Here is a 27,196-nt window from a genome sequence, read left to right on the forward strand (position 1 = left end):
AAATTAAAAACTTTTTAAATATACAAAGTAAGATTGTGTATAACCAGGTTTGAAGTAGCATCCACAAATCCACAATGCTAGTTTGAACTATTAGATTGTCCGAGTAATAACTCCTCAAATACCATAATTTTTTATTTTTATTTTTATTATTTTATATAATTTATCTTTATTTATTTCCTCTACCCATATCTAGTAAGAAAAATGAGGAAGAAACTTCTACAGAAACCTATAATGAGAAAATCCGATGCATCTTGAATGGGCCCATTCCCAGTTTCGAGGCGCGTACCCGGTCCATAATTCTGTACCCGAATCAATACCCTAAACCCTGTCTAACCCCTCGTCCCTCACCCCTTCCTTATCTCTCTGCTTCTCCTCTCTCTATCTACCAGACTTAGCAGAAGAACCAGCACTCTCAAACTCTCAAATGAAACTGTTAATACAGCCATGATTCATTTCCACAGGACCTTCTCATTGACAGCTCCTTCTTCCTCTTCATTCATGTTCTCATACCCTTCAACTTCTTCAGCTCTCAGACTCCGCCTCTCCATGGCCAAGGTTCCCGAGTTTCCTTCTTTACTCATATTCTGTTGTTTTCTTATCAGTTTCATTCATTTCCGTGAGACCCAGTTCTTCAAAATCTGTAATTTGGTTATGTGGTGTTTGTCAATGTGATAGTTTTACTCTAAAAGTCCTGTACTTTGAAATTTAATATCATTGTTTTTGCTGCTGTGACATTCAAGAATGTGTCTTTTCTGTTTAGTTCACTGATGACAGATTATCATGGGTTGATTTTCATTCACTTTACGTAATTATCTGGTTGTTTTGTATTGTAGCCAATGCAACATGTCATTCCGAAAGTTTTGTGTTTTGTGTATATGTAATTGCAGATTATGAACTATGCTGATTAGTGTTGTTGTCATGTGTGGCATTGGTGTTACAGCTGCAGTGTAGGGCGTTTGAGCATTATCCGGGCACTTGCTTGCCGTCTTCTCCAGTCTTGACATTGAATAATTACCGAAACTATTCCCAGCTTAGGTTTAGAAAATCCAGAGTTTCTTGCATGATCACGTCCTACAGTGCGAAAGTTGGGCCGACGTTTGCTCCTTTGAGAAGAAGTGGTGATGGGTTTCAACGTGCTTTTAGCATTGATTCACGCTTAAGACCCGGTGCCCTTAATGCTTTGGGGACTGCTAGTGTTATGAGTCGTGGGTTTTTTGGAAATGGCTGTAGATCAAGTGTATTGGATTCTAGAGTTGGAGATTTTTCCAAGAGGTTTTTGTCTCAAGTTCCGGACGTGACAAGTAAAGTAGAGAATGTGGTCTCCCAAGATGGCAGGAGGCCTGGAAATAGAAAATGGTTCAAAATAATGATTAGCAATCGCAAGAAATTGAAAAAGGCATTGGCTACTCAAAGTGAAACTGAAGCTACCGTTTCGAGCATCTCCAAAGATGCTGATGTAAAAGTTTCAAATGAAAAGCAGGTTGGAAGTGAGAAGGAGGATGAGAAGCTTGGATCATCAACTTCAGATTCGCCTATAAGCGAAACTAAAGAGGTCTCTAAACCAAAAGCCAAAAAGAGGTCGAAAAGCAAGAAAACTAAAGAACAAGATTCTGCTGCTAATGCTATAGCAGAAGCTGCTTCGACACAAAGTTCTGAAAGTACTTCTCAAACAAAGAAATCTGGCAGGAACAAAAAAGGAGCAAAGTCTGCACAGGATTCAGAGGTTAGTGTCCTTTAGTTTATGATCAGTGTTAGCATGAAGTCTTATTTTATGCAATAATTTAACTGACACTTTAGTCTTTCATCTGAACGCCACTATGAAGACTCCAGTAGACCTTGCTGATAGTTCAACAACAAAATCCCAGAGAAACAAGAAAGGTGAGAAGGAAAAATCTATAAATTCAGCTGCCAAGTCACCACAGAAACTTATACCACAAGAAATGGGAAAATTAAAACCTCCTGGAAAAATGACAACGAAGCAGCTGTACCCCGCAACTGGGAAAACTGTTGTGGTGGTGGAGTCTGTTACAAAGGCGAAGGTTATTCAGGGTTATCTTGGTGATATGTTTGAAGTGCTGCCTAGCTATGGTCATGTGAGGGACTTGGCAGCTAGGTCAGGATCTGTGCGGCCCGATGATGATTTTAGTATGGTGTGGGAAGTTCCATCTGCTGCCTGGACTCATCTTAAGAGCATAAAGGTCGCCCTAAGTGGGTATGTATCTGAAATTATATTCAAGCATATCCAATTAACCTGACTCAACAGTGATTATGAGAGTATTAGGGTTGCCAAATAGTTATCATATGGTTTAGAAGATTTGCTGTGTGGTTCTAATTTTTGACTCAGTATCTTACATTATAATGATCAAGAAAAGTATCTTACATAAATATTGTTATTTTTATTTTTAGGGTCAGCTAATTTTAATTTTCTTTTCTTTTTACCTTTTTTCTCAGTGCGGAAAATCTTATCCTTGCATCAGATCCTGATCGTGAAGGAGAGGCTATTGCTTGGCATATTATTGAGATGCTGCAACAACAGGATGCTTTACGTAAAGATATTTATGTAGCAAGGGTTGTCTTTCATGAAATCACTGAGGCCTCCATCAAAAGTGCGCTGCAGGCTCCCAGAGAAATTGATCAAAATTTGGTCCATGCTTACCTTGCACGGCGTGCTCTTGATTATTTGATCGGATTTAATATTTCACCACTGCTATGGAGGAAACTGCCAAGTTGCCAGTCTGCCGGGCGAGTCCAATCTGCTGCACTAGCTCTTGTATGCGACAGGGAAATGGAAATCGACAGATTTAAACCACAAGAATATTGGACTATTGATATTGAATTGAACAAAAAAGAACCAGATTCATCAGTGAATGCCATATCCTTGCCAGCGCACTTGACCCATTTTGATTCCAAAAAGTTGGACCAATTTTCTATCAGTTCTCATACAGAGGCAAAAGATATTGAGCAGCAAATTAATTCAGAAGCTTTTAAAGTTATCAACTCTAAGAGAAACAAAATGCGGAAGAACCCTCCTACGCCTTATATAACATCAACACTTCAGCAGGATGCCGCAAACAAATTACATTTCAGTGCAACATATACAATGAAGGTTCACGTCTGGGCTATTTATCTCCTAATTTCTATATAAGCTAAAGAATAACTTACCCCATATATTTTATTTGCTCTGTTTGATTCAAAAAGTATATGCTCTTGGTTTTGTTTGTTCTGCTGGTATTGTTATTTTGGTCATGCATTAATTTTTCAAGGCCAGATTGTTATATTGCTGTTCAGCTGATTTTCAATTCATATTGATATTTTATCAGGATAGAGAGGCATACCTATATATTCTATTTACTAATATATTGGAGTCTATGCATCACATAGTTAGACATAGATATAAAGTTGCCATTTCAGGGTATATGCTAGAATTGGAATCAGGACATTCACTTCAGAGCATTGTTATTCATGTTATACATTGTTTTTGTCATGCTGATGTCATCTTTGTATAAAGCCATAAACATGTATGGTGGTATACTTGCCATTTTCATCATTTTGTACCACTGATGATTTGGTTTTGACATATCAATTGATGCCCAGTCCCTTCTGTGGAACGAACACTGCCTAAAACAAAACCAAGCTAGTGGTGTATCACTGGTCTGATTTTTATTTTTTTATTTTTTAAACAAAGGTGAAAAGAGCATGTATGACCCTGAAATGATGCAATTTACAAGAAAGTATTATAATTTATTTTCAACATTTCTGTTCTGTTACCCCTGTCATACGTTTATAACCTAGTGCTTTCATGCTTTGAATTCGTAGGTGTAAATGGTTCGTCTTTTTTCCTCTAAAACATGTATAATTGTAGTTGTATATATGGCTTGTGGAGGTTACATTCCATATATGCTTGCACAGAAAGTATTAATTGATTTTCAACATTCCTCTTCTGATGTAGCCACTGCCCTCTCATAAGTTATAACCTTGAGACTTTATGCTTTCAATTGCTAGCAGTAGATGTTTTGTTCTTTTCTTTTGAAAAACCGTATGTATCATCATACACACACACACACACACACATTTATCTGGCTGATGGAGGTTGCATTATGATACAGCTTGCACAGAAGCTTTATGAGGGGGTTCAATTATCTGATGGCAAGTCAACGGGTTTGATCACATACACCAGAACAGATGGACTACACGTAGGTATCACTTTGGCTGCATGAATATTCTCCATACAGTGTGGGTTACTTCATATAGTTTCTTACTGTCTGTCAGTGTTGGCGGTTTTTTTTTTTTTGAATTTTATAAATATATCGGAGTTGGAATTGCCAGAAAATAATAATAATCTGAATTGCTAAATTTTCTTTAGATTCTCATTATTGTTTCCCAAGTAACTATTTCATTTGATCAAATTACTTTTCATTTTTCTTATGTGCTTATCCCCTTCAAGGGAAGTACTCTATGCAGATGCTTCTTTTCAACGTAAATTAGGATTTCCTGGTTGTGTGCTGCATTAAAATAATTTATTTCATTGGTCTTTCACTCTTACTAAAAGCGAAATCCTATAGGTACTTTCAACTTATGTCTAATCAGGTTTTATGTGGTCCTTTAAAATGTCTAATGTCAAAGGACAATTTTGAAATAGGATTTTACTTGAAATTCTTCTCTTCAATGACCATTTTCAGAAATTAATTGATATACTTATGAATCATATATCTTAGGTTGCATTTTCAATTCTTCAATTGTACAAACGACATAGTGTAAAGGGTGAGCATCATGAAGTGAGTGAGCTTTTGAAGCAAATAAGTTTTCATCTGTTGTGTTGGTTTGATAATATAATCGGACTATATGTGGTGTGATAAGCTCATACTTTTGTGGGTGATTGGTTGTCTTCATTCTGAACATGTTTACAATGTGTCAAAGCTCCATGTTGATGGAGCTAAAATATACAGGGAAATACGAGGTTGAGATGCATTTGTTTGTTTTCTAATTCATCATGTTTGATCTACAGATTTCGGATGAAGCAGTAGAAGGTGTTCGCTCCTTGGTCATCGAAAGGTGCTAAAGATAATTTTCACTTCTCCATTTCTCCATGACTTTTAATTTTAATTTAATTTAGTTGAGATGCTCAATATGCTTCTTATTTGTGCGGTCAAGTTTTTTTATTTAATGCAATGGGGATCGCTGTGTTTATAGTTATTTTTTAAACTTGTGTCATTATAAATTTACAAATAGAAAGTTAATTTTCTCAGTGAACAAGCTGCCGATAATTTCAAATATTTCTAGTCCACAACTATTCTTATGCATATTATTCTTCTGCTTGCCTCTCAGAAAATCTAGGTCTTTTTATTTTGTGTGGTATTAATTCTTCTACACTTGTGCTAGTGAAATTAAATTGATAAACTTAAATCTCTGTTCTGTGCAAGATTTTGATGTTGTTGTTGGTTTTTTTTTTTTTTTATAATAATAATTTTTGGTTTTTAATATCATTTTTGTTTTTGTTTTTCAATTGGGAAAAAAAAAAGCCTTTACCATTTTCTTTGTCTTGCCTTCACTGCTAGTATATGAGATTAATAAGCCTAAAGACAACTGCCAAACAAATACTATATTAGCTCTATGGCTATGCAAAAGACTTGATTGTGTGGACACTTTCTTAGCGGCACTAAATTAATGTTTTACTTCAATTCTCTGTTCAATTGCATTGGGACCTGTATTTTTTTTGCCCCTATGCTTTACAAATAGTATTTGTTTGATGCAGGTATGGACATAACTTTGCATCAGCTACTCTACGCAAGTTTTTTAAGAAGGTGAAGAATGCTCAGGAGGCCCATGAAGCAATCAGACCTACTGATGTTCAAAGATTTCCATGTAAGCAACAAATTCCAAGGCTTCATACCATTTTGACATTTTTCTTCTAAAATGAGGCGGATGTTCACTTTTTCTCTTGATAGACTCTTTCCAGTGAATTAACTGTAACATTTTCCTTTTGGTGTTTAGCGTTGCTCAGAGGGATACTTGATGAAGATTCATTGAAGTTGTACACTCTTATTTGGTGTCGGACAGTTGCATGCCAAATGGAGCCTGCTACAATTGAGCAGGTGAGAAGATACATTAAAAAAATTCTTGTCATTTAATTGATGGGAACTGGTTTCCTGTACTGTTACCGTATCTTGGTAAACAAACACACATTAATACAGGTAGCACTTCTCTTTATTTTCATTGAAAATTATCATTCTCCTATGAAAGATGTACAAACAAAACTATCTAGGTCGATAGTAATTAAATTTGTAGAGTATTATATAAATGTGTGTGTGTGTGTATAATTACATATATTCTTTTTACTTTGTCATACAGAGTCGTTTCACATTCCTAAAAAGTTAAAACATGTCTTTACATTTTTTAATATTTTTTTTAGAAATACAGTGTGGCCACGATGCATCTGAACTTAGATTGTCAGCCTGAAGAGAGGAGAGCGACTGGTGTTCAGCCTTATGGGTTGAAAGGAAACCTGACTCTGACACAATAAATGCATATAGTTGTAGATCTGTTCTGCCCAAAATGGGAATGGGCTAGGGTTACGAACTTATAATCTATAATCTGATGATCGAGTCGATTCCATGATTATAAGTTCTAGGACAATTATTGGTAGCATCAGAATCAGGATTCCAAGAGGTACCATACTGTACTGGGTATGGCTTTTTCGATTACTCCTGATCTGTCAAATAGAGTAGAGTATTTTGCTGAGAGTAGTACACGGGAAAGAAATTTATGTTATTAAGTCCAAAAGCTAAAAAACTGGTCCTTTCATTTGTTGTGAATCTCACAGGTTTATAGTGATAGAAGCAACAATTTGTCAAACAGAAAATGCATTAACATTTTAACTTTTCTTCTTATCCTGATTCTCATGTTCTAGTCATATCTGTATTTTAAATCCTTCATCTCTTGACTAGTGTATTTATTTATAATATTTTCTGAATTAATTTGACCAGATACAACTTGATATTGGAAATGCTGGTGAGTCCATTGTTTTCCGATCTGCATGCTCTAGAGTTCAGTTCCTTGGATATCAGGCAGTTTTTCAGGTACTATATTGCATCTTAGGACTGCTGCATACCTCGTATAACGTGTCTATGTAGTTGGCAGGTGTAAAAATCATACAACCTTGCATTTTCATAAAACATGTAACTGAAGCAGATAGGAATAAACTGGCTTGTTTGTCCTGAGTGGTATGAGTTCCATTTTGTTTGTTTGTTTGTTTTGCTGATAGGTTCATTGTCCTGCTGTTTCAACTTTTGCTACATGTGCAAGTTTATATGCTGTTTACCTTCATTTATTATATGTGTTAGTCTTGGGAGTTAAATTGGAAACTGTACAAAGCCCCATCATTCCAAGTTTTTATCCCTCTTTTGAAAGCAGTTCTTTTGTCAGGATTTGGGGAGTACATTGCTTCTTATTCATATAAGTTACATTTCACGTGAATTATCCTATAGGTTAAATTGGCATGCAGTTGCATGTTTTTAATGATATTGTCCAACTTGTCTAATTTGTTAGGACATGGAAGCTGGAGCCGTCAAATATAAAGAAAATGAAGGGATCAACCGGGATGAAGCTTTTGCACTTCTTGATTCACTGAAGGTAAGTGCAAAGGGTTGGTTGTGAAATTTGCATTGATGTGCAAAGGATTGGTTCAAGTGTTTCCTTTTATTGGTCATGCAGGTTGGCAGTCCAGTGCATCTTGGTGAAGTGGAACTCAAGCAACACCATACCCAACCACCTCCACGCTACTCTGAGGCATCATTGGTAAAATTTACTTGTACTGGCAATTTGAAAATAGTGCTATAAAGGATCAGCTTAAAATTACCATCTGCAGTGATGCTCACAATTCAATTTACTAAAACAGACTAGAGGTTGAATAGTTTCATATTCTTACCGTGAGTTAAATGTGTTCAATCAAACTTCATATAGTTCATGAAAAGCTCAGCCTGAGGGTTATTGTCAATTTGTATATTAAGAAGTGTTACAGCTGCAGGATGACTTCAGAACTTGTCTTACCTTATTGATACATATGCACATTACACACATGTAGATGTTTTAGTGCTCATACTGATTTACAACACTTTTTCTTTTTGTTTGTTCAACCTTGCTTTTCTGACTCTTGCAATACTGTTGTGTACTATAGGTTAAGAAATTAGAGGAGCTTGGGATTGGAAGACCTTCAACATATGCAAGCACTATAAAGGTTTTACAGGCAAGTGACTGTTGGTCAGTTTTTTGTTTAATTATATTTATGTTGTTATTTATGTTTAGATTGCACATTTACCATTTAGATTGCACATTTACCATTATTAAAGAAACTTGAGTCCACCGTTGTATGTTCAGGCAGCAAATGGACTCTAGAAGTTCATTAATGGTTGTGTTGGACAAAAGAGTCTTCTCAAACCATGAAATGTATGAAGCTAGAACTAATAGGCGAGGCTTACTGTATTCATGAGCCATAAAACAATAGTTCTTAGCTTGGCTCAGTTGGGATATTATGAAATCAAATCTTCTGGATCTCTCTATTTAAGTCTATCACAAATCCATTGAACCCTTTTATGGTGGTTTCAACATGGATGATGGTGAATGATCTCTTTGGTTAGTGTGTCTGTTGTCTAGAAATCAGAATATCTGAAATTTATTTGGTCATGCTTTGTTGATCTTCATTTTCAACTTAAACACTTAAACAATATCTTGAATTCTTTGTTTTGGTGGCACCAGGACAGAAACTATCTGACAGTGAAAAGCCGTGTTTTACATCCAGAGTTTCGTGGTCGTATGGTATGCATTGGCATCCCTCTGAATTGATCAAACTTGGGGGATGAAAAAGGATATTTTCATGCTCCCTATTTGCTTCCTTGTGGCCTCTCTTAATCCATTAAATTCTTTTGGTTACTTTTAGGTGTCAGCATTTCTCTGCCACCATTTTTCTGAGGTCACAGATTATAGCTTCACAGCTGATATGGAGACCGAGGTAATCTGTAATTTTCATATATATATATATATATATTTTTTTTTTTTTTCATGAGCCTAAAGTTTTTCTTTGATTTGCTGTAATAGACTTGTAACCACATGATTTTTATACTTGTTAGCTTCCTTCATCAAGAAATATTGCCTTTACTAGTTATTTAAAGTTCTTGATTTGTTCCAAAATTAGGAAGTTCTGAAATCTGGATTGTTGTCCTGGTGGTGATTGACTTCTTCATGTTTCTCTCATGAACTTCAGCTTGATAATGTCTCTGCTGGCTTAACTGAATGGAAAGGCCTCCTAAGAGATTACTGGACTCGATTCAGTGGTTATTGTGAGCGTACCAGTAATGTGACTATCCATCAGGTAAGTTTCAGTCTTTGTTGAAACTTAGTAGATGTGGTATCCATTATTAATAGCAAGTCCCTTTGGGTAAAGTATCCTTAGCTATAAGCCATGTATAACAGGTGGAGAAAATGATGGAAAAAAAATTTGGAGACTTCTTGTTTACTACTCTCCCTGATCAAAGCAGGACATGTCCAAGGTATGCATATCTTGTCGTTTATATACCATAAGGAGACCAAATATGCTTTATTTGTCTGATTTCTATAAGCAGACTGTGTTCTTAAGGTAGAATGATTGAGAACTTATAATTTCTAATCTATTGCATTGCATAATGCATATGAAAAGGCCTGCAATGTAATAATGGACCTGGGAAATAAGCATCGCCAATCAGTTGTTGACAGGTGGTATAGCGATGAGTAATCAAACATGTCTTGCTTGTAGAATATATTGTCGCCTAATAGTACTGTCTCAAATGGTTTAATAAGATTTTTCTTAATATGGCCAATTATAAGCCGGTCTTTTTGTGATTCATATTTGATTCTAGAATGCTTGCTTTGACAGTATATCATATGTTTTGATCAGAGGAAAGTGTTTTCTTGAGCACAGTTTCTAAGGACTTTTATAATCTTGATATGTGTTCCAGCTGTAATGAAGGAACTTTGATCTTCAAAGTGAGTCGATTCGGTGCAGGCTATTTCATAGGTTGTGATACACACCCAAAGTGCAAGTAAGTATTGAAAACTATGAGTTTATATCATACATGTGTCTAAATGTGGTGATTTGAATGTATAGCATTACAATTAAGGCTGAATGAGTGAATGCACTAAAAATGGTAACAAGAGTGGACAAAGGAAATATCAGTATGACTGGACATAAATACTTGGATAATGTCTGTCCATTGCCCATTGGCCATTGCTGCCTAGCTATATGGCAAACTCACTAAGACAATTCACCAAGGAATGGGCTCAAATACACTGTATAATGGTCTCTCAGTAGACCATAAAATTGGGATTGTCACTTTGGCCTTACAACAGTAAGCAAACATACCGAAACCCTTTGTATTTGTCATGTCTCTTACAGAAAAATAGGAAGAAAGAAGATTCAGTTATAAGACATTGCTCCTAACACTGAAATTGAAAATAGCCAAATTTATAATCGTAACTTCAATTTTGTCAATGTGAATTTGTCTTGGTTGTCGTCAAAGAAAAATCAATATCACTCAACTTATCCATGAGGTCGTTGGCTGATGCTAATAGGTACATTGCTAAGACATTGTATGGTAATGAAGAAGAAGACGACAATACTCCGAAGAACAACAGGGTGGAGGAACCAAAATTGTTAGGTTTATCTCCCGGTTCCAATGAAAAGGTGTTTCTTTGAATTCTGGTCTTTCTGTAGTTGATTTATGGTCTGGGGATCCTTTATTATTCTTGAATTTGTTATTTGCAACTTGTGCTTACATCAAAGAAAAATACGCCTTCTTTCAGGTTCTTTTGAAGACTGGTCCTTATGGATCGTATGTACAACTTGGTGAAGACAGGAAGGGATACTCACCTAAAAGAGCCTCTATAGCACATGTATGTAGAAGTTGTTCAGTACATACTTATTGAAACTTTTTCTTCTGGTTTCTTACTCTTTTTATTGTACTTTATTTTTATTTTTTAATTATTTTTTTTTAAAAAATCAATGGGGATCCTTATAAAATCTATTCTTCTTTTATGTCTGGAGAGAATTTTCTTATCAAGATTTGAGGGCCTATCCCAGAAAAAAGCTAGCTTTAAATCACCAATGCCTTTTACTTGTTATTGCTATTTTTCTGTGTTTGTGGGTTCACTCCAGCGTACTGCAAAGGCACCCTGATTGTATTAATGTAATCTTCATATTTACATGGAACTATTTTCAGATCAAGGATGTGAACTCAGTAACCGTTGAAGTTGCTCTCGAGTTGATGCGATATCCTGTGACATTGGTTTGTTCTTCATTCTTACTTTACTGAGTTCCATTTCCTGTTCAGCATCCTTTTGTTTTCTTATGGTTTATTATTAATTATCTTTTTTTCTTTTTTTTTAAATTTCATTTTAGGGGAACCATCCGAAGGATGGGCTACCAGTGATTTTAAAGATTGCAAGGTCCGGATATATAGTTAAACATCGACGCACAATGGCTTCTCTAACAAAGGTATTTGTTTTTATAAATTCAGAATCTGTTGTCAAAGTATCTTGATCAAATGTTTCGTCAACTTTTCCCAAATTTATGAGTTGGGCAATCTTAAATACTCGTGCAGAATCAGGAACCTAATAAATTAACCCTGGAGGATGCACTGGAACTTTTGTCTGGGAAAAATACACGGAAAATTGGTCGACCTAAGGGAAAATCAAAGGTTGAAGAAAAAGGAGAAGCTATAGAAGCCATGTAGCCTACTTGGTCACATGAAAGTCTGGCTTTTCCTATGATGGTGACTTAACCTTTCAGAAACCAACTAATGATTTGAGGTTGATATGAACATTCATTGGTGGCAAATTATCCCCTAACTGACCAAAAGTAAGTTGTTCTACTTGAAAAGGGGATGCTGAAGTTCTTTTGACAACAAAGGTGCGAATACTGCAGCAATAGCTACATATATAGAAGTGGAGATTGGACAGAGCAATCTATAAATGACTTTGCTCTGTGAACAGCAACAGTAGAATTTGATAGCTTGGGATTGAGGAGGTACAGAAATCATTTTATGCGGACAAATTGGCACGTTGCTATACACCTGTAAATGTCTTTGTTACATATCACTGCGAGGGATTCAGTTTAAAGTAGCTCGTAATTGGTAGCCAGTTTCATTTTGGACCACCATTTTCCGAGCTGGTTAGTCATTGGTTTGATTAAATGGCTAGCTAGAAACTTGATTCATTCTCCACCAGTTAATTCTTTGGGAAGTCCGTAAGTTCAATTTCTACTGTAAGCTATCACATTTGATCAATTTATTTGTAGCCAAACAAATAAAAACAAGAACTTGTGATTTATGTTATGTTGTATTTCTTATATTCCTTTTCAAGGTAATACAAAGGACCGAATACAGAATATACCTTGTTGATTAGACACCACTTTTGTGATCATCAAATTTGGTTGATGTCTTAATGCTGATGTTCCAACATACGACTTTTTGCATGAAAAATTCAATCTCGACGTCAAACTAATTCGAAGATAAAGACTATACTCAAAATTTGGATAGATTTTGAATGTCATACGCAATCCAAACTAGAAGTGTCACAGAAAGTTTGGTTGATGGAATGAACATTTTGTACGATTTCGAACCCTCAAATGCTTTGCATTACTCAAAAAAAGAAAAGAAAAATACTAAACTATTTCGTGGATAGATAATGATAAGTTTCATATAAAAAAAGAAAATAGTAAACAAAAAAAAGAAAAAAGTGCTAATATTCTAGCCAAACCCGAGTCATGTGGTTTCAGTGAGAAAGTTGCTCCGACAGAAACATTGGAATTTCGGAGCCAAACGCATCAGCACCACCACCGTGTTTCCCTCCAATCCAATACCAACGATCATCATCATCAGGTTTCTCTTTTTTCTTTTGGGTTTCAATTTCTCTTGTCAGATTTCAACAAAGTCTGCATCTTTTTTCACTTGTGATTCCTACCTTCAAAGTCAATTTCAATCGTCCAAGAAAGAAAGAAACCCACAAAAGGATTTGCAAGAAAGTTGGAGTCTTTTGCAATTTTTGTGTTACAGAATTTGATAAATGGGTGATCTGTGTCTGTTGTGAATTGTGATTAGGGGAAGGGTGTGAAATATGCAACAGCAGCAACAAGAAGCCATAATGCAGCAAGCGCTGCTTCAACAGCAGCAACAGCACATGTACCATCCTGGTGTTCTTGCAGCTGCTATGTCTCAGGTTCCCCCATGCTCTTTATCTTTCGTCGAAATTCTTGTGCTTTTTGTGTTTGTTTTGATCACAAAGTTTGGTAATTTAAGATGTTGGGAATCACTGAGTTTCACCTGTACTTTGCATATGATGGTTCTTGTATGTAGTTTTGTTTATAATGTCTTTCAATCTGAATTGCGCTGTTAGATTTGCTAGGATTGTTTGTTTATCCCTTTCTTGATGATTTGCAGATGGAGCCTATCCCAAGTGGAAATCTGCCTCCGGGCTTTGACCCGTCTACGTGCCACAGTGTGTAAGTGCTAAAACAATGGCTATTTCTTCCTCCTGTTTTTGGAAGTTTTGGGTTTCGTTACCATTTTTAAGTGAATCTTGGATGGAGCTTCTAGTTGTTCATATTCTTTGTCAAATATGGTTTCAGCTATGTCGGAAATATTCATGTTAATGTCACCGAGAAGCTTCTTGCCGAAGTTTTCCAGAGCGTTGGTCCTCTTGCAGGGTGCAAACTCATCAGAAAGGATAAGGTAGATTGAGCTCTCCCTTCTTGTAGATCAGTCTGAAGTTACCTTTTTGCTGCAATACTCTTGTGAGAACATCCCCTGACTGTCATTGCAGGGTTTATTTCTTTTCATTTTTAATCAGGGCCCTCCCTCCCCTCATCTAAATATGAAATTATTACATAAATCAGTAGACAGTTAGTGCTTTCCAATTGGTGGTTATATGCAAATGATCTTATCATTTTAAAAGTGCTGATATGGATCTTAGCATTTGGTCGTTGAGACATGATGCATTTTTAGATTAGAGGTTTTAAGTTTTAAACTTATTGGATAATTTTTCAATTGCATCAAATAAATCGGAAATGCTGGATTTAAATTCAGTTGGTTATCCCCATAATTATTTATTTTAATGATGTGGCTGTGTCATTATTATTGCAGTCATCATATGGATTTGTTGACTACCTTGATCGGACTTCTGCAGCCCTTGCAATAATGAGTTTGCATGGACGCCAACTGTAAGTATTCATATGGCTGTATCATTATTACTGCAGTCATCATATTTGATTTGAGGAAAAGAAAAACAAGAAAACTTGATGTTATTATCAAAGCGGATTTAAACTTATTAATATTTCTGAATCTGTTTGCAGTTATGGCCTTGCACTTAAGGTGAATTGGGCGTATGCCAATAGCCAGAGGGAAGACACTTCAGGTTACTTTGAGCTTCAGTTGCTCTGCTGCTGCTCTTGGATATTATTGCTTGTTACCATTTCATTAGGGTTCATTCCTTTAATGCAATTCTACAATTATCAGGGCACTACAATATATTTGTTGGTGATCTTAGTCCAGAGATTACAGATGCAACTTTATTTGCTTGCTTCTCGGTCTATCCTAGTTGTTCGTGAGTTCCTGTTTCTTTGGATATCTTTTTTCCTATTTCATTTTTAGCAGATATGCCCAAGACTCCAGGGTAGCATGTTATCGTGTTCCTCATTACTTGGTCAAATTTTAATTTTACTGCTGCCAAGTTCAGCTGATACTTAATGTAGAAACTAGAAACATAATAGTTTCTTCTCAGTTGTTTAAACTGTTTGCTTCAAATTGGTGTGGTATAACACTGCATATCACCCAATCAAAATCAGAATCTCCTCTTTGTTGTTAGGCTTACAAGATTTCCCTTTTGTCCTTTCATGATATGCAGTGACGCAAGGGTCATGTGGGATCACAAAACTGGCCGCTCAAAAGGATATGGCTTTGTTTCTTTCCGTAACCAGCAGGTATCACAAGCTAGAGAGTCATAGGGAGAATTCATCCCCACTCCATAATCCCCTCCCACACACACACACACACACACACACACACACATATATATATATATATTTATGTGTATGTGTGTGCGTGTAAAGCAACTTTTCTTGATTATGTGAATTGTTTTTTTTTTCTTTCCCAATCTATTGTAAAGACTTGGTTCACCTAGAGGTGTAGATACTAAGATAACAGCATGTTTGGGTTGATAGTGTTGATTTTGCTATCTTAAGGGTCTGTTGTATCACTAGATTGATTAGGGACTTCATGCATTTGTTCTGCAGGATGCTCAGAGTGCTATCAATGATTTATCCGGTAACACATCCAGATGCAGAGTGTTTGATGATTCTTCATTTTTTAAACATCATTATATCATCAGTCCAGAATGTTTGATGTACTTTGGGTCCGGTTTGTAGGTAAATGGCTTGGAAACAGGCAAATAAGATGCAACTGGGCAACTAAAAGTGCTAGTTCCAGTGAAGAGAAGCAGAGTAATGACACACAAAATGCAGTTGTACTGACAAATGAATCTTCAGGTAGCACGGGAAATTTCGTTAGTTGGCCCACACTATGTAGGCCCTGGTTAATTTGATTAGAGGTTGCTGTCAAGGCCTTCTTGGCGTTATAGGACTTTAATTGTGCTACTACTTGATAGTTGATACAAGTTTGCATCAAAGGCGCTAAGCTGAGCTTTGATAATGTCGTGAATATACTAGTAATGTAATTAGTTACGTGGTCAATACAGTCCTAATGAAAACCTTTGGTTAATGATTGAAATCTAACCTGACTAGAATTATAAAATCATGGATATGAGTCTGATGCTGGTTATTTCATGTAGTACACCAAAGCTGCCAGTCTTAAGTTTGAAATGTGCTATAGGTGTTTAGTCCCTATTTTTGCTAGAATATTTTTAGATAATTGGTAGAGAATATAGGTCTTCATTTTATAGTTGACCCCTGATATGCATTGCCTTCCTTGATAATACCAGGCTGTGCAGAAGTAGGGACAAGACCTAATGAATGTTCTTCTGTTTGCATTCTTTTCAGATGGAGGTCAGGAGAACTCCAATGAAGAGGCCCCAGAAAATAATCAAGCATATACGACTGTCTATGTTGGCAACCTTCCCCATGAGGTGATTAAACAGTGAATCTTGCTACATTACAATCTAAGTGTTAGACCTTGAACATGGTGTTTTAGACTTTTTTTTAAAATTTTTTTTAATTCTGAAATAAAATAAAATTGAACTTCTGGTACATCTTACGAAGTTAGCCGTATAATCTTGCTGATAATCTAGCCTGCATGTTCAGATCACTCAAGCTGAACTTCATAGTCAGTTTCATGCTCTTGGGGCTGGGGTTATTGAGGAAGTGCGTGTGCAGAGGGATAAAGGTTTTGGATTTGTGAGATACAACACTCATGAAGAAGCTGCCATGGCGATCCAAATGGGTAATGGCAGGATAATTCGTGGAAAGTCCATGAAGGTAATAAAACCTTTACTGCAAGCTCGTTTGATGCACATGATCACATATTGACACTTTCCGTAGGTTTCTGTATATTCTTGGTTTGTGTCCACCCTGGACCTACAAGGTAAATCCATGCTGAGACCATTTGAAAACCCCTGTACCATTCCACTGGTGGTCATCTAGGAAATTGTGAAATATCGTTGTATGCCTGTCATAAATGATAAAAGCATCTTGTCTTATGGTAATAATGGGATTATGCATTGCAGTGCTCATGGGGTAGCAAGCCAACTCCACCTGGGTTACCTTCGAATCCTCTACCACCCCCTGCTCAACCCTATCAGATCCTTCCAAATGCTGCTATGAACCAAGGCTATTCTCCTGCCGAGTTGTTGGCTTATCGGCGTCAACTTGCCTTAAGTCAGGCTGCCATGAGCTCTGGTGGAACTCAACCTATGTATGAGGGATATCCTAACACATCGTCAGGTCACCAGCTCATGTATTATCCTTGACATCAGGTCCGACCAGACCAGTTTGGGTTTTTCACCGAATTAATTGTGCCAATTGTTCCTCTGACCTTATCAGTACAAGTATTTTCTTTTTCTTTTTTTTTTGCTCTTTTTTTTCCTTTTTCCGTTTTTGAGTTTTTCTTCAGTCCATATTCAGTTACATGAATTTTTGATCTCCTATGTTGTATCATGTAATCAGTGATTAGAAATTGGAATTTTACGCTTACGATATGTGGGACTTGTTATAAATATATATTTGGGTTAAGTAACCAGAAGATGATCCATCTAAAAACATGTTTTATCACCATAATTCCATGAAACAAAAGAAATTGAGAAGCGTCAACTGTCAAGGTGGTCTTACCGTCGCCTTAAGAACCATTCTTCTGGGTTTCATTGCTACCAATGTACCTCTAAAGAAACTTGAAACGTACAGGTTGTGACAACACAATACTCGTTACTCGTTAGTGTTGGATTTTTGTGTGATCAAGCTCTCTTCAGCATATGATTTTTTGTGCCATCTAATAATATTTAGAGGACATAATTAGCGCAAATCTTTTCAAGCAACCAAATGAATGGTACGGTATAGCTTGTTACATGCATAAGCTTTAAAATTCTCGATTTATGCTTGTTATCGAGTGTCTTCAAGGGACAACATAGCTTCATGAAAGTTATTCTACCAATTTTATTTTATTTATTTATTTATTTTATAATAACCGCGGATGAACTTTGCGTGGGCAAACATGTTATACTATTTTTTACTTGAAACTTCTACTATAATTTTGGCCAAGGATGTTTTATCAATGTTTTTAATTAAATCTTCCGCTGACAAGAACTCATTGTCAAAGGTGTTTTGCCAAAAAATTTCATTTGAATCTCTCTTGACATGACAAAAAGGCGTCAATAATGTTGTTCTATCAATTATTTTTTGGGGCCGTGACCACTTACCCAATTTTAGTCTAAAAATTGCCCACTTGCTCCACTAACAGTTTTTTAACCTCATTTACCCAATCTAACATCTATTGACAGTATTGCCCTCATACTCTCTCTCTCGACTCCCCTCAGCCTCTCTCTCTCATCCTAGATACTCTCTCTCAATGGACCGAGTGAATCACACCCAAGCCCTCGCCGGAATCCGAATCAGACTCACCAGCCACCGCCGTCTGCGATCTGGTCCGCGCTGAGTTCTCGTTCCTCCGAGTCTGCTGTAACGTCCCGAACCTGAATTCACCGGTTTACTAGTCATTTGGACGGTAAACGATCTTTACATTCACTTTTACTGTCGTTTCAATACTTGTAGTGGTCCTAAAAGTTGACTTTTTGGTCGGGTCAAAATTTGAGAAAATGTTCTTCATGAAAGTTGTAGAGGACGTTAAACCGAGGGCGTGCATATGTGGTACGTAAAAATTGGAGTTCGTATGCAAAAGTTATGAGCGAAATACGAAAGTTATTGTTCATAGTAAGTTTCTATAAAAAGTGGAAACTACTGTGGTAAGTTTCCATTTTCGGAAACTTACCGAGTTTTCTCTCTCCTCTCCCCCGATCCTTTCCTCCTCTTCGGCCCGATTTTTCCTCCACCGATTTCTTCCTCCTCCGGCCACCCCACGACGGAATCCAGGCACCGGCAAGTTCGCCTCCTCCTCTTTGTCACACCTGCGGTGGTGTTTTTCGATGACTTGGCCAGAGGAGCTTAGATTTGAGTCGTGAAGCTCACTGTAGCAATTTGGAAGTTTCGTAGATTTCCGGCGATTTCGACTGTCTCCGGCCACCAAACAGGCGTCGAAGATGCGATTTTCGCCAAGGATCATTTTCCCCTTGCCTTGAGCCACGATTTGCAGTGTAGAGGGAGAATCGATCAAAACCCGATCCTAGGGTTCTTGGATTTTCTGGGTTTTCTTCACCGGCCAATTTCGAGCACTTAAAGGTAAAATTGGAATGTGCTGTAGTTGAGAAACTTGTTGGGTCTGTTGTGATGTTGTTGCTGCCAAAATTTGGTGCCCACGCGCCGCCACTGTAGGTGGCGTGTGGAGGCACGTAGGGCAGTTTTCTGACTTCGATTTTTAGCCTAATAAATCCTATAATTGATGTAGAGCTCGTAAATGTGAATTGTTGGAATTGAAGAAAAGTTGTGTTGATTATGAAATTTCCGGAATTTAGAATTCCATTACCGATTTACGAGAATCCGACCGTCCGATATCTCTCGGTTCTGCCTTGGAACCTTTAAATTAACGAATTGGTATTAGTGGTATAATTTGGGTTGAATCCGAGAAGAAGTGAAGATATGATTATGAGGATTTGATTTTAGGAATCGTATTTAATTGCCGAATCGTTATTCACAAATTTTAATTGTGTACAGGGCGATATACCGAGCTATTGCTCGATGAAGGAACTCGTATACGTGATCGCCTAAATAGTATTGTGAGTGGACATTTATTTTAAATTAAATGTGCATGCAGTATATTATTATTTTTCCGATTGAGGTTTAATTTAATATTTGAATTATTGAGTGTTATGATTTTATGAGCTTGATTTCTTGAGATTTATTATGCTCTATGAGTTACGGGATTTTTTAGTGGATTTCCTTCCTGAGGGCTTTCAATAGATTTTTTAAAGCTATTTATTTATGAGTTATTGAGTTGGGAAATGATTTTCGGGAAGTGACTGATGAAGAAAATATTATGAGAATTATTGATTTCAAATATCGGTTTTTATGAGGATTCACGAGTACGAATGTTTCATCGAATATTTGAGCATGATTGAATTATCTAGATTTATTGAGCTTTGAGCTCCGCACTTATCAGCTTGAAGTTAGATTGAGATTTCTTTCCGAAAGCATTTATTGATTTACAGAGTATTTGATTTATGCTTTCGAGGATTTATTGAGATATTGAGGTTTGAGTTAGCGAGATAATCCTGAGTTATGCTTTCGGTGAATTATTAATGATTTATTGAAGTAATATCGAGTTTCTTTCCGAAAGCAAGTAATTGAAAGAGGTTGTTTCCAGTTTATTGAGGAGGCTATCAGTCAGCGCATGCATGCATTACCTAGTTGGCAGTCCCTTCTAGGTAATAGTCTGGTTGGCAGTCCCTTCTAGACTACATCCCGGTTGGCAGTCCTTTTCAATGCGTCACCTGGTTAGCAGTCCCTTCCAGATGACATGAGATAGTTAGTTGGCAATCCCTTCTAACTACCTGTGGTTAGTTGGCAGTCCCTTCTATCCACCGCCTCCTATTCCGGTTGGCATTCCCTTCCGATGAGTCATTTGGGTGGCAGTCCCTCCCAGATGGCATGAGATGACTAGACAGCAGTCATTTCTAGTCATCAAACGAACCTCTTGAAAAGGATGTTTTAAAAAGGATTGAGGATGAGATTTTAAGAGATTGCAAGATGCTCTATTTTTTTACGTGATTAAGATTGCAGTAAAGATGATGATTAAAAGTATTTCCAAGATTGTTACTGCATGCGAGGTTTTAGAGAATAACTTGGGAAAGCATTAAGTTTTACTTACTCATTCAAAATTACTTATTTTTCGTCCACTCACTCTAACGATTTTTAAATGTTTTCCCCTGGGCCCTTCGGTATTAAATGCCCAGTTTGCAGGCCAGTTTAGCTTGAGGTCGAGCATACTTGGGGTTGAGGCATAGCTGTCATAGCTTCCGCATTATAAAAGTATCGGTCCTTTATCTTGTATTATATTCTCTTGTACGCCTGTACATTAGATTGCTCTGATAACCTATGAGATTAATATTCTTAAGTTCAGAATTGTTTGTGAAATGGGAGATGTTGTGATATAGGGAGCAGGGTGGCTCTAGAAGAATAAGGGTGGATTATTTTAGAAGTGTAAATGTCTTTCTACAAGTTTTTGGGTAATCTACTTTTAGAGGGAGTTCCGCCAAATTTTTGGTAGAATTTCTTCTGAGGTGGGCACCGCAGGGCTACTTTGGATTATTAAGGTGAAATCCGGGGCAGGTCCTGTCATCTGCGACCTCCGCTCACTCCTCAAGTTCCTTCGATCCATCGTGGAGTCCGACTCCATCATCAACCTCTGTGTTCCAAACCCAATCAATTCTGGAGGTTCAAGGTCCGGCGATTTCTCACCTGCAATTTCACAGTTTCGGTTGATTCTAGAGCAATCGCCGGTGTCTTCGTCCCCAGTCGAGCCGATCGCAATCGCCGGCGTCGTCTGTCCCCCCAATAAAGAAAAAAGATTATTGTCCCCCAATAATATGTCTATTGGGGGACAATAATCACTGCGCTGTTTATTAAAGCACACTAATCTGTTAATGATAGAAACTGGTGATTTTTGGGGTGGTCTATTGGGGGGCAATAGACAGATTATTGCCCCCCAATAATTTCTTAACTGTGGTTAATTAATCACTGAAATTAGAGTTTTGATAAGTCTTATGTTGTTTTGAGTTTATTAAAGTACAATAATCTGTCAATGATAGAAACTTGTGATTTTTGAGGTGGTCTATTGGGAGGCAATAGACGGATTATCCCCCCTCCCCCCCAAATAATGTCTTAATTGTGGTTCATTTATTACAGGTCCTTTCAACAAATTGCTGCTAGATTCATTAACCAAAATAATTAGGTTTATTGGGGGGTCATAAAAAGTTTATTGCCCCCCAATAATTTTTTTTTATAGATGGTCAGAAGTAACTCAGTTTGGTTTTAAATTAATTTACAAAAGTACAGGTATTCAAATTCAATACTTGGTGAATTTAAGTCCCCAAATAATCAGGTTATGAGCGTCCATTTTGCCACAACGACCACAACGAATTGGCTTTTTTTTCACACTCTCCACTTGACTTGAACTGCTTCACCCTAGGCCTCCTGGGTGGCCTCTTCGCAAGAATAAATGCACCTAACAACTAAAGGATCACCCATATTCCTGCAAAAAATAACAAAACAAATATATTATTGCCCCGCAATAAACATATTATTGCCCCCCAATAATATAGTCAGAACTACCAAAACACATTAGAAGCAGTCTTCAAACACAAAGGAAAATATCACTGAACACAATTATAGAGACTTCATAAAAATTAAGACACATTATTGCTCCCCAATAATGTAGTCAGAACTAGCAAAACATTTCAGAAAATGTAACAAATCGCTCCTCAAATTCCTTCGATCCGTCGCAGAGTCAGACTCCATCATCAACCTCTCTGTTCCAAACCCAATCGATTCTGGAGCTTCAAGGTCCGGCGATTTCGCACCTGCAATTTCACAATTCCGGTTGATCCGAGAGCATTCACCGGTGTCTTCGTCCCCAGTCGAGCCGATCGCAATCGCCGGCGTCGGAAATCACACAGTTTCTCTCTCTTCTTGAAATTGTAGAGCTCCTCTCTCTCTCTCTCTCTCTCTAATTTGCAGAGCTCCTCTCACTCCAGAAATTGCACAGCTCCTCTCTCTCTCTAAAATATCAGAGCTTCTCTCTCTATAATCGGGGAGTTTCTCTCTCTAAGTCTCTTTCTGTTTCAATTTTCAGCTTTGACAATTAAAAAAGCGCAAAACAGAACAAAAATATGAAGAAAACAGGTCCAACTCTTAGAGTTTTGGATAAGTGGGGTTTAAAAATAAAAACTGTTGTGTAAGTGAACAATTTTTTAGAGTGTTTGGGTAAATAGGGTTAATTAACCCCAAAATTGGGTAAATGATCATTTCCCCTTATTTTTATACAAAACATCCATTGGAAAGATATTCTACCATTTTCTTATTTAAACCTTAATAAACAAAACCATAATAATAAAAGAAATTGTCGTTTCTACAGAAAAAAAAAATGACGGCCAGTAAATTTCATGAGCTTATCGTTTACTGTTTACTACATTTGCTACAGGACGATGGAACATCAAAATTTTCTACAAAATCTTTACATTTTTTGTATTCGATCTGCTTTAAGTAAGCAGTCCTGTTGGTCTGTTACACGTGTGCTTATAACAGTTCAAATATTCGACATGTTAGAGAGCGATTGATTGATTTATAGGTGTTTGATCTTAGCCCTCGACAGATCTCGAGCCTGGTCCACTCATTCCATCCTGCAAAATCAATCAAACAACATTTCATTCAGCATTTGATGATTTCTCTGGTTAGCACTAGGCATTATGAACTAGTAGGGTTTGATGGTTATGACTTATATATGTACTTGTACTTACTAGCTGCAGTGAAACTTGGCTGTGCTGGGGTGAAAAGCCGCCGTCATCACCCATCAGTGTGGGATGCATAGTCTCTTCAGCAATCATTCTCAATCTGTTGAGTTCTGGCAGGATCACCTTGCCAAGGTCCGGTCTGTCTTTTCGCCTTAACTCTGCACATTGGAGAGCCAGCTTGGCAAAGTTCATGGTTTCTTCGACAGGCCAATCTTGCACGGCTGGATCCAGCATTGAAGCGAAAGTCCCCTTCTCAAGAGACCTTTCGACATGATGAGTCAGTCCCATTGCTGGCTTGGCTGTGATCATTTGCAAAAACATTATTCCAAGAGAGTACACATCAGACTTCACGCCGAGCATGCCTGTCTGCTGGTACTCAGGATCAATGTAGCAGAATGTTCCGGCTGTTGATGTCATTCGATACTGTGTCACATTGTCAGCCACTGATGGAGGCACCAGCCTGGCCAAGCCAACGTCACTGATCTTGCTAACATAGTTCCTGTCAAGCAAGATGTTGGCAGGTTTCAAGTCACGGTGCACAAGTGGTTCTGGTTTGGCTTGGTGGAGGAACAACAAGCCTGTGCCGATTTCAGCTGCAATTCTAAACCTAAGCTGCCAAGAGAGAGGTGGACTGTTTCCTCTTCGCAGGAGGCGGTCTTCCAAGCTCCCATTTGCCATGTACTCGTAAACCAAACATCCATACTCAGGGCAGGCCCCAAGGAGCAGAACCATATTAGGATGCCTTATACAGCTAAGTACTTCAACCTGATGTAGAAAATATAGAAATGTGTATATGTACAATTCTATCACTATTATTGATGCATGTATACGAGGAAAGTTTATCTTGCTGACACGTTATGTTACCAGACTGTCAATATGGGTGGTCCAAGTTCACAATCTGGCAACACAACATAGCATATGTATATGTAAGAATTCAAACATTACCTCTTGGTTAAACTGTGATCTTCCTTGAGCTGCATCAGGGCGTAGAACTTTAATTGCCACAGGTGTATGATCTAGATTACACCGATATACAGGACCATAGCCTCCTTCACCAATCTTGCGAGATTCTGCAAAGAACTCTGTGGCAGCCTCAATTTCCTCGATGGAATACCTCCTATACCTGACATCCGACTGTTGTAAAGCACTGATTGCCTTCTTCTTCTCGTCTGCTTCTCTGATTGCTTTCATTTCTGCATTGATTCTCTTCTGCGCTTCCAGTTGTGCGATTCTCCTAGCTGCTTCAGCTGCCTCCATGGCTGCTTTGGACTTGGCTCTTTCCTTTTCCACAATAGCCATTGCAGCTTCCTCAGCTAACCGTGCCTCTTCCAATCTTCTTTCTTCTTCTAATTTCCAGCGCTGGAGTTCTACTGCCTGTACATATTTATATCTCTTGTTATAATAAGAGCTTCTTGCTTGAAATGATGAAGCGTGTAAGGCTTCTTGTACCTTTTTCTTTGCCGTGAGTGCCTCTTTACAGGCAGTACTATACATTTCCATAGTTTGCTTGAGCTCGAGCTTTAGCCTCCTCATTTCAGCCTCCACATCTTCCTGTAATTTTGATTAGTAAAACCATCTCTATTGTAACATAATATTTGGATGCTGGGTGTTTTCACACAAACAAGCATAAGTAATGTTACTGAAATTTGACAAGATACACTTACCATCATTGGCTGTGAAGCAGACGATAGTCTATCACTTTCCTGAGAGATTGAGGAGAATGTAGGAGGTGAGCTGCTGATATCCACAGACCTCCTTCCATAGTAGTTCATGGATTCAAAGCTGTGGTTCATGTCTATTTCTGTGCTGTTTGACATTCGTGGCGGGGTGGCTTTTCCTGAATCAAAGGTGTCATAGAATGTAGGGAAGATGCGGTCAATGCTGGGCCTTCCAGAGCTAACATAAGATATGTCAGAATCCATCGTAGGGAGCTCCGGATATGACTTCCCATTTGGACCTTTCCTAGTGAATGGTGACCTGCTTTCCATACCATGATTACTATATGTTAGTTTTCACTTTTTACACATATGTTTCTTTCTTATCCGCGTATTTCACAAACTTGTGTGATCTGACCTGAATAAGTCTGATTCATCATGTGAATGGTGTAGTTTTTCCGGTGGCTTTTCCGGTGCTGGTATATGATCCAACATATAGGTTTTAGCGAGCAATATATGGCGCGTGGCACGAACAATTAGTGAGAGATCGAGAGCATTGTGTTGAATATGTATAAGGTACTCCCAGTACGTAAGATACAAGTTTACTTACCTTTCATATTATTAGGAGGGTAGACATATGGCTCTGATTTTGTGGTGTTGATTTGGTTACGAACTTGGTTCCGCAAAGGTGAGATGGCTGGAGCTGGACGCGTGGCAGCTCTCGAGGAATGAGGTTTTCCTTTCGATATGATATATACATTACAAAAATCTGGAGCCAATTTCATTACAGTGCCCGGAATATCTGATTGTTTGAATCTGCATAATTTTTTGAAGTAGTTAAGCATATGTTCCGTGGAATTTCAAGGCCTTTTCATAGTTGTATACTTATCAACCCTTGCAGAACCTGTTAACTTTCAAGTTCAACATTTTTATTTATAGGACAATTGATTTGCTCAAGGCTTCAGAAAAACATAATGTATGTACCTAAGAAAACCGCTTTTTGATGAGGCACCAACAACCAAATGCTCGATTGCACTTTGGGTAGTGTATTCGATCAATGCTTTAGCTACATCCGAGTCTTCTAGTACGATGTCTTTGCATTGTATCTGATGTACAAATAATATGATCAGCCATATGTGATCTTGTGACCCTATTTACCTTTCTGAATGTAACAGACAAGCAATATAAAGTTCATGAGACTCACATTTTTTCTTGTGCAGAAAACGCGAAAAGGAAGGAACAATTCCCTGGTCTGGGGATCAGGGTCTTTGCATACCAAATGCTGGTCCCAATTTGGGTTACTTCCTGCACCCAATAATCAAAAATCAATATATGTTGTTAGGAACCCATGATTTCATTTTCTTGGTGTACAAGAAAGGAAGATTAAATGAGGAACAATCAAGCATTGGGAATAACTCTCCACCTACTTGTGTTGGAGTTTGAAAGATTAGGTGATTGAGAAAACAAGGAGGGTTTGATCTTGACATGGAGGAGAAGAATAGTTTGGCCTTTCTGAGCAAGATGGTCTATTGCCCATTTCAGTGAAGTTTGGCTGTTCTTGTCTTTGTCTATTGCCACTGCTATCAATGCAGTCCCTGCTCCATCCCTCTTTTCCTGTTTATTATTAGGCAGCCACATTTTCCTCTCTCACTCTTTCTCTTCCTCGAAATCAAAGAAACAAAAAACAAAGAAAAATCCCAAGAAAAACCAGGTAACCTTTAGAAATTGGAATCACAAATTTGATAATGGATTGTGTTTGTATAATAAGTTCTCCTCTGTCTCTCTTCTGCAGTGGAGTCCCAAAAGACAAAGAAGGAGGCTGTTTCTAATCATTGTATCCGTGAACTTTTCTTTAATGTTTCTGATTCTATCTTGTTAACTTCTTTGCAAGAACATCAGAGTACTTGGAATAACAAATTAGGTTTGATTTTTTCACTGGTCAATCCATAAATATCTCCCACCATTACCTTTCTTCAATTGGGTATATTGAATGAGAGACTCGCCATCATTAGCGGATACATTTGGTCTTTGACCTGTCCCTAACTAATTTTATTGTTTTCCCGTAATTACTTGATAATCCAAAATATCTGAACTTCCAGTTAATATCAGTATTGCATAAATGCAAACGACAATTTTCTACTGTATTTAATTACCTCTAATATCTCACATATTCAAAGTTAAAAATCTAACTAGTTTGATATTATTATAAGCATATATGGATTGGTATCACAATGAAATGGGAGACAATCAATATCATCTCAATTCAATTGCATTTCAATGAACTGAAGCCAATACAATATTAATGTCATAACAGATTTCCTTTCATTCCATTTTGGTGTGTTGTCTATGTTGATCAACTCGAGAAATAAAAACATTTCTAATTCCCTAAAAAAGGA

At 37.5% G+C, this 27,196-nt stretch overlaps 3 protein-coding genes across 6 annotated transcripts; 2 read left to right on the forward strand and 1 right to left on the reverse strand.

The window, feature by feature from the left end:
- The first annotated feature begins 262 nt into the window (after positions 1 to 262).
- On the forward strand, positions 263 to 12,371 carry LOC112169975 (DNA topoisomerase 1). Of its 3 annotated transcripts, none has more exons than XM_040507907.1 (22): positions 263 to 555; positions 944 to 1,723; positions 1,824 to 2,212; positions 2,452 to 3,106; positions 4,107 to 4,193; positions 5,006 to 5,052; positions 5,753 to 5,862; positions 5,992 to 6,092; positions 6,984 to 7,076; positions 7,546 to 7,629; positions 7,711 to 7,794; positions 8,174 to 8,242; positions 8,752 to 8,811; positions 8,933 to 9,004; positions 9,257 to 9,364; positions 9,466 to 9,542; positions 9,987 to 10,070; positions 10,600 to 10,711; positions 10,831 to 10,920; positions 11,247 to 11,312; positions 11,426 to 11,521; positions 11,628 to 12,371. In XM_040507907.1, the coding sequence occupies exons 1-22, from the start codon at positions 445 to 447 to the stop codon at positions 11,757 to 11,759; spliced, it is 3,507 nt and encodes a 1,168-aa protein (XP_040363841.1). In that variant the 5' UTR covers positions 263 to 444; the 3' UTR covers positions 11,760 to 12,371. The 3 variants fall into 3 exon arrangements, with proteins under 3 accessions (XP_040363841.1, XP_024162872.1, XP_040363842.1); XM_024307104.2 differs by having other exon boundaries at positions 264 to 555; positions 941 to 1,723; XM_040507908.1 differs by lacking the exon at positions 263 to 555 and having other exon boundaries at positions 1,597 to 1,723; positions 1,798 to 2,212.
- Positions 12,372 to 12,683: 312 nt separating this feature from the next.
- LOC112169976 (RNA-binding protein 208) lies at positions 12,684 to 17,270 on the forward strand. 2 transcript variants are annotated; one of them, XM_024307106.2, is made up of 13 exons: positions 12,684 to 12,900; positions 13,123 to 13,242; positions 13,464 to 13,525; positions 13,652 to 13,754; positions 14,166 to 14,242; positions 14,375 to 14,436; positions 14,538 to 14,625; positions 14,926 to 15,001; positions 15,314 to 15,344; positions 15,446 to 15,565; positions 16,076 to 16,161; positions 16,337 to 16,510; positions 16,759 to 17,270. In XM_024307106.2, the coding sequence occupies exons 2-13, from the start codon at positions 13,141 to 13,143 to the stop codon at positions 16,999 to 17,001; spliced, it is 1,224 nt and encodes a 407-aa protein (XP_024162874.1). In that variant the 5' UTR covers positions 12,684 to 12,900; positions 13,123 to 13,140; the 3' UTR covers positions 17,002 to 17,270. The 2 variants fall into 2 exon arrangements, with proteins under 2 accessions (XP_024162874.1, XP_024162873.1); XM_024307105.2 differs by having other exon boundaries at positions 12,685 to 12,905; positions 13,125 to 13,242.
- A 5,555-nt stretch (positions 17,271 to 22,825) lies between these two features.
- LOC112171764 (U-box domain-containing protein 35) lies at positions 22,826 to 26,712 on the reverse strand. The gene is made up of 10 exons (XM_040509299.1): positions 26,228 to 26,712; positions 26,005 to 26,105; positions 25,785 to 25,906; positions 25,411 to 25,616; positions 25,219 to 25,276; positions 24,810 to 25,122; positions 24,595 to 24,696; positions 24,091 to 24,519; positions 23,152 to 23,910; positions 22,826 to 23,034 (listed from the first exon to the last, which is right to left on the reverse strand). The coding sequence occupies exons 1-10, from the start codon at positions 26,436 to 26,438 to the stop codon at positions 22,993 to 22,995; spliced, it is 2,343 nt and encodes a 780-aa protein (XP_040365233.1). The 5' UTR covers positions 26,439 to 26,712; the 3' UTR covers positions 22,826 to 22,992.
- Positions 26,713 to 27,196: the final 484 nt, after the last annotated feature.

This window comes from Rosa chinensis, chromosome 6 (genome assembly GCF_002994745.2).
Source record: "Rosa chinensis cultivar Old Blush chromosome 6, RchiOBHm-V2, whole genome shotgun sequence".
NCBI lineage: Eukaryota > Viridiplantae > Streptophyta > Magnoliopsida > Rosales > Rosaceae > Rosa > Rosa chinensis.